Source organism: Aegilops tauschii, chromosome 7, assembly GCF_002575655.3.
Source record: "Aegilops tauschii subsp. strangulata cultivar AL8/78 chromosome 7, Aet v6.0, whole genome shotgun sequence".
Taxonomy (NCBI): Eukaryota; Viridiplantae; Streptophyta; class Magnoliopsida; order Poales; family Poaceae; genus Aegilops; species Aegilops tauschii.
In genome coordinates, this window is record NC_053041.3 from 587860730 (window position 1) to 587867846 (window position 7117).

At 45.5% G+C, this 7117-nt stretch overlaps 1 protein-coding gene across 3 annotated transcripts; it reads right to left on the reverse strand.

Annotated features, from left to right (window-relative positions):
* Nucleotides 1-3259: 3259 nt before the first annotated feature.
* Nucleotides 3260-6782, reverse strand: LOC109764050 (uncharacterized). Of its 3 annotated transcripts, XM_073505302.1 has the most exons (7): nucleotides 6304-6782; nucleotides 6110-6187; nucleotides 5958-6031; nucleotides 5113-5219; nucleotides 4411-4468; nucleotides 3638-3807; nucleotides 3260-3334 (listed from the first exon to the last, which is right to left on the reverse strand). In XM_073505302.1, exons 1-7 carry the CDS (start codon nucleotides 6436-6438, stop codon nucleotides 3285-3287), a joined length of 672 nt encoding a protein of 223 aa, XP_073361403.1. In that variant the 5' UTR covers nucleotides 6439-6782; the 3' UTR covers nucleotides 3260-3284. The 3 variants fall into 3 exon arrangements, with proteins under 3 accessions (XP_073361403.1, XP_073361402.1, XP_073361404.1); XM_073505301.1 differs by lacking the exon at nucleotides 3260-3334 and having other exon boundaries at nucleotides 3364-3807; XM_073505303.1 differs by lacking the exon at nucleotides 3260-3334 and having other exon boundaries at nucleotides 3636-3812.
* Nucleotides 6783-7117: the final 335 nt, after the last annotated feature.

Sequence of the window (7117 nt, forward strand, 5' to 3'; positions counted from 1 at the left end):
GAGCATTCCCCGGACGATGCCTTCAGGAAGGATCACGCACCAAGGTCTCATCGTGGGTCGGAACAGGGGACTTGAGGCTTTAATCCTAAGCTTCTTGGCAGGGTGGGAGGGAGGGGAACCCCATTGAAGCCTCCACCAAGGGGATCGACACCCAAACGCGATGTATTCGGCGTGGCCGCAGCGCCAGCTAGTAGTTGCTCCCAGAACCGCTCTAAACCACCACCCGAGAAAAGGCAACCTCAGCCACAAGGACCGGATCCGGGGCGAATCGGGGTTGAAGACCGAACTTCTTCATTGCAAGCCGACCAACCTACGAGGGACCGCCGCAACATAATTTATTTAATTCATGCACCCGTCAATTATTCAAAAGTCTGAAATGATGGAGACATGCAGGAAATATATTTTAACACTCCACCTCACGACTAGGCCTTTTTTAGTCCTTAGACATGGGATAGTGTAGGCAGCAAAAACTTTATTGAATACTTTGTCGGCGGGTCTTGAATTAGAGACTGAAGGAAATATGCCCTAGAGGCAATAATAAAGTTGTTATTTTATATTTCCTTGTATCATGATAGATGTTTATTATTCATGCTAGAATTATATTAACCGGAAACTTGATACATGTGTGAATACATAGACAAAACACCGTGTCCCTAGTAAGCCTCTACTAGACTAGCTCGTTAATCAAAGATGGTTAAGTTTCCCAACCATAGACATGTGTTGTCATTTGATGAACGGAATCACATCATTAGGAGAATGATGTGACGGACAAGACCCATCCGTTAGCTTAGCATGTTGATCGTTCAGTTTTATTGCTATTGCTTTCTTCATGTCAAATACATATTCCTTCGACTATGAGATTATGCAACTTCCGGATACCGGAGGAATACCTTGTGTGCTATCAAACATCACAACATAACCGGGTGATTATAAAGATGCTCTACAGGTATCTCAGAAGGTGTTTGTTGGGTTGGCATAGATTGAGATTAGGATTTGTCACTCCGAGTATCGGAGAGGTATCTCTGGGCCCTCTCGGTAATGCACATCATAATAAGCCTTGCAAGCAATGGGACTAATGAGTTAGTTGAGGGATGATGTATTATGGAACGAGTAAAGAGACTTGCCGGTAACGAAATTGAACTAGGTATGAACATACCGACGATCGAATCTCGGGCAAGTAACATACCGACGACAAAGGGAATAACGTATGTTGTCATTACGGTACGACCGATAAAGATCTTTGTAGAATATCTGGGAACCAATATGAGCATCTAGGTTCCGCTGTTGGTTATTGACCGGAGAGGTGTCTCGGTCATGTCTACATAGTTCTCGAACCCGTAGGGTCCGCACGCTTAACGTTCGATGACGATTTTGTATTATATGAGTTATGTGATTTGTTGACCGAATGTTGTTCGGAGTCCCAGATGAGATCACGGACATAACGAGGATTCTCGAAATGGTTGAGAGGTAAAGATTGATATATAGAACGATGGTATTCGGACACCGGAAGTGTTCCGGGAAGCACCGGGTACTTATCGGTTCACCGGAAGGGGTTCCGGGCACCCCCGGCAAAAGATATGGGCCTTATGGGCCAAGAGGGGAAACACACCAGCCACAAAGGGGCTGGTGCCCCCCTCCCCGCCCCCACATGAGCTGGTAAAATTGGAGAAAGAAGGGGGGAGGAGGAAAGGAAAAGGGAATAGGATTCCCCCTTCCCCATCTTCCCTTCCTACTCCGAATAGGAATAGGAAAGGGGGGAGGCCGAATTGGGAGGTGCCCAAGTAGGATTCCTCCTACTTGGGGCGCCCCCTTGGCTGCCTCTCCTCCCCTCCAACCTATATATATGAGGGGGGGCACCGCTAGAACACACACCAACAATTGTTAGCCGTGTGCGGCGCCCCCCTCCACAGTTTGCGCCTCCGGTCATATCTTCGTAGTGCTTAGGCGAAGCCCTGTGTGGATCACTTCACCATCACCATCACCACGCTGTCGTGCTGACGAAACTCTCCCTTGATACTTTGCTGGATCAATAGTTCGAGGGACATCATCGAGCTGAACGTGTGTAGAACTGGGAGGTGCCGTACGTTCGGTGCTTGATCGGTCGGAACGAGAAGAAGTTCGACTACATCAACCGCGTTGTCAAATGCTTCTGCTTTCGGTCTACGAGGGTACGTGGAAACACTCTCCCCCTCTCGTTGCTATGCATCTCCTAGATAGATCTTGCGTGAGCATAGGATTTTTTTTTGAAATTGCATGCTACGTTACCCAACAGTGGCATCCGAGCCAGGTCTATGCATAGATGATATGCACGAGTAGAACATAAAGAGTTGTGGACGGCGATAGTCATATTTCTTACCACCAACATCTTATTTTGATTCGGCGGTATTGTTGGATGAAGCGGCCCGGACCAACCTTACATGATCACGTTCATGAGACCGGTTCCACCGACAAACATGCAACTAGTTTTGCATAAAGGTGGCTGGCGGGTGTCTGTTTCTCCAACTTTAGTTGAATCGAATTTGACTACGGCCGGTCCCTATTGAAGGTTAAAACAACAAACTTGATAAATAACCGTTGTGGTTTTGATGCATAGGTAAGAACGGTTCTTGTGAGAAGCCCGTAGCAGCCACGTAATACTTGCAATAACGATGTAGCGGACGTCTAACTTGTTTTTGCAGGGCATGTTGTGATTCACTACAAGAAATATGTCAACTTGTGACCCTCACTATTGGCCGCTGAAAGGTCATAGTTTTTCATTTGCGACCTTTTTGTGACCAAAAACAGAAGGTCAAAAGCTGGCAGTCGTAAACTGAAATTAACGACCTTCTGTAAAAGGTCGTTGGTTCTTCGACCAAAATTTTGGTCACTAGCAGCCTCCCCAGACCACGTAGGATCCAGCGTGGCAAGCTGACGTGGATAAGAATCAGCCCGGTCCAGTTCGGTGTTTTAAACGGGCCGAGCCCAACAATTTAGCCCATTTAGTACATTTATTTCTGTTAATTTTTGTCAGCTACATGGGCCAAGCCCAACTATTCAGCCCATCAATTTTTATGCACGTTTGGCCTTCCAAGAATATATGTACTATTTTGTGCAGCGCATTTTCTGGTTTACATTCAGCCTTTTTATACAGTCAAATAATAATTCAATCTTGGGAGTTGGTCCAGTACACTTCTCAGCCCATTCACATATATGCGGCCCATATTCATACAAATGATTCTCAAATCATATTCCTATACAGAACTATAAATCATATGTACAACAAACATAATAAAAAAATAAATAGTTCAACAAAAATAAATTTTCTTCCTCTTCCATCTTCCAGAACACACAACACCTGGCATTGGAAGGATCAGCCATTAGAAGCATATAGAATACAAATGGAAACAATCAAAATAAAGAAATGAAAGGCACACACTATGAAAATTACGACAACACCAATATTTTTTATACTACCATAACAAACAGAAATGTAATCTGATTGCATAGGACATATGGCATTATCAACAAGACAAAGCAAAATTTATAGTGCCAGCTCATGAAGAAGGCAAAGCATATTTTACAGTGCAGGCTCAGGATGCCACCATGCACACTCCAACAAAAACTAAACGGAGGGCAAGAGAGCAGGACACAACTGTACCTGGAAATGCTGCTACCAGCGACAAAAGTAAGTTGGTCGGAGCCAAAGAGGGGTCTGCCAAAGGAGCCAACCATGCCGACGAGGATGAGGTAACCGGTGATCGTCTCCTGGTTCTCCTTGATCTTGTCCTCGAAGTTCTTCCGCTACAGGTTGTCCTGCTGCAGCTCATCCTACACCGCCCAGAAACAAACAATTCAGATCAACAACTGCATAGATCATACCTTGTTTGCTTATCTAGACCAGACACTACTACAGTAATTGTTTGCTTATCTAGACCAGACACTACTACTATTTGTGAATATAGCAAATGTAAAAACAATGTAAATGGTAAACAACACTTGAGAATATAGCAACAGATTAAGAGCGTATTGTTTAGCATCACACAGATAGTAGCACAATGCTACATGCAACTGTTAGGATAAAGTAGAGCTTCTACATTACATAGTCAGATATGAAGGACCAAGCAAACTGTTCCGGAAAAGACAAGTTACAGAGCAATCATGTATAGACCATTGTACTGGTAGCAAGGGCATAAAGATAATCACTTAACAAGCAGTACCAACATGAGTAAATCACATAAAGAAGTGCAATCTAATATCCCAGCTGCCAAAACACCATATCAAGATTCCGTATAGACCGAAAAGAGCATGCGCTGCAGGACATATAAATATACCATGAGCATTATTTCTACAAGTAAAATCCCTGTAAATATTACAAACATGCCACTGGGTACTAATCAGCCAGAGTAGTGTCATGGCTACCCAAGGAATCACCTAAACACAGCCTCGAAGAGGATGGCCAACGATGCCTGTGCTAGATTCACCATGTTGCCTATAATTCCATCAAGACAAATACAATCAGTATCAGGATCAGAGGTTCAGAGCAAGAATAGTGAAGGCGTTTATGCTATAAACGACAAGGAGATGATGCAAACTGTAACGAAGTAGGCATAGAGTAACAAAACAGCTCCATTACACTTAAGCTGCTACTACCTGCATATACTAAATGGAACCAGAAGTATGTCGACTACTAGACAGCCATGAATGATGCCCAGGAGTATTGATTTGGAAACAATCAATCCTCCAATAGTGATAAATTTTGGAGTATTAATTCGAAAGATGGCCTATATTACAGTACAGTGCAGTGTGTAAGAAGGAATGAATCCATTTTCACAATCTGAGGAAGAATAAGAAGGAACCAAGCATATGAAGGAGTATTCAGTTTACTCATGCTGCTGCTACAATACAGTACTGCTGCTATAGTACAGTGCTCCAAGAATAATATGAAATGTGGACTAATCGGAATAATCTGGTCTAATGTTAGACAAATGTGGACTACCCTACTCCAAGATGCTACTCTAACTATCAGTATTGGAGTACGTACTGTTTAGTCTATTGGAGTACAACAATACTCCAAGATGCTAATCCAGTTTCAAACTTGCAAATACAACAAGACAAGATATGTACCCATTTTACCTTTGATGTTAGATCTTGGGATAACAAAGAGTGCTCCTAGTACAAGAAGCACAACAAGTGAGATGAGAACTAGCAGTACTGGATAGTGTATTAACTGAAGTAGTGTTCTGCACAGCAAAATTGGCTGCAGTCAGGAAAATTCACAAAAATATAAATATCTTCTGTCTAGAAATGATAGAAATCGAGCCGGAGCTTCCAAAACTACACCAAATTAATTGGGAACATCACTAATCCTCACTGTCAAACTACTCCACCAATGACAAGTACTGGCATGCTTTGTTGTAACTGGATTCACTATTTAGTCACAGGAATACAACACAGTTCAAGAAATACTCCACCAAAGACAAATCATAAATTAAACTACTGCAAGCAAGAAGAGATAAGAAGAGGGAACTACTGCTTGCAAGCACTACTGCTTGCAAGTCCCAACTTAACAACATCTATCATCAATTTAGTTAATCGAAGATGCTACTCTAACTACTCCAGTTTGCAAGATGCCACAGTAACTATCAGTACTGGAGTAATCGAATGTGTTGCAAGATGCTACTCTAACCAGATGCTCCAAGTTGATACTCCAAGATACTGCAAGCAAGTTCATACTCCCACAAGAAGAGAATTCAGACAAGAATCTGTTCCACACACACTGTTCATTCGAGCCTGTGCTCTCTGCAAAACTTGAAACAGTACCACACGGACGTCCAACCAGCGGCAGAGAGGCCAGCCACAGCACAATAGACCTAGAGCTACAACCTGACAGTAACAATAACCGCACAACACAGCCATTCCTCACGCATGTGACTGAAAAAGTAACAGAAATTCGTTTAACGGTGCTATGGTAGGCGTACCTCTCGCCTAAGCTCCTCATCTGTGTCATCGCCATCTGCCAACTGTTGGTTCGGCAATGTGCTCTCTGCAAAACCTGAAACAACCAGCGGCAGAGAGGTCAACCACAGGTACACAGCACACCAAACCAATACCGCGAAATCACAAATCTGACCGAGAAACCCAGGGCACCTTTCTCTTCGTCCGAGGCCGGGAGCGCCTCCCCTGTCCAGTCCTTGGGCACGAGCGGATCCTGCACAGACACGAACGCACCAAAAAATAAAAACATCACCGCCTGGGATCAAAGAACGAACGAACCAAGGAGCCGGACGCGAGGGAGAGGGAGAGGGAGAGGTAGGGTTGGCTTACCCGGTGGGCGGAGGCGGGGCTGTCGGGGCCGGGGCGGCGGCGGTGGCGGCGGAACCAGAAGAGGAAGCAGTCAACGAGGAAGGCGTCGAAGAAGGCCACCACCGCCCTCACGAGCGCCTCCGCACACCCGCACATAGAGCTCCTCGAAGGAGAGACTTCGACACGGTGCTTGACGGGCTAGATCTTGGGGATGCGCTTCCGCCGCCACCCCTTCCCGTGCGCCCGCGCAGCGGCGATCCGCCCTCCCTGCTTAGGGTAGGGGCCGCGCCCGGTTGATCTGGCCGAAGAGGATGAAGGCTCGGAGCGAGGGGAGCGTCGGGGAGAGGAAGGGAGGGGGTTGGGGTGGCGATGCGGTGAGGAAGGGCGCGGGGGAGGCCATGGATGCTGATGGAAGGGCGTGGGGGATGCCATGGATGGGCGCGGGGGTGGCGATGCGGTGAGGAAGGGCTCACCGGTGGAGCTGATGGGGAGGCGGCGGCAGCGATCTGGAAGGGGAAGGGAGGAGGGGTTTGCGGTGGGGTGGAGACAGGTAGGGGTTTGCGGTGGGGAATGGATGGGTGGATGGATGGATGTGGGATGAGGAGATGGATGGATGGATATGTGCCATGTCATCGATCCATGGCACAAACGTCTCCATCAATCGGAATTAAGCGCATGTAATTGTATTTCTTCTTTAGTTTCTCTTATATATTTTCTCATCAATACAAAGAATCTATCAAATATTTACTGCAAAATGGCACCATTTTATTTTTCAAAAATATTAGACCATATTTATGTCCAATTAACCAGATGATTGTGTGTTAAAAACTTTTCA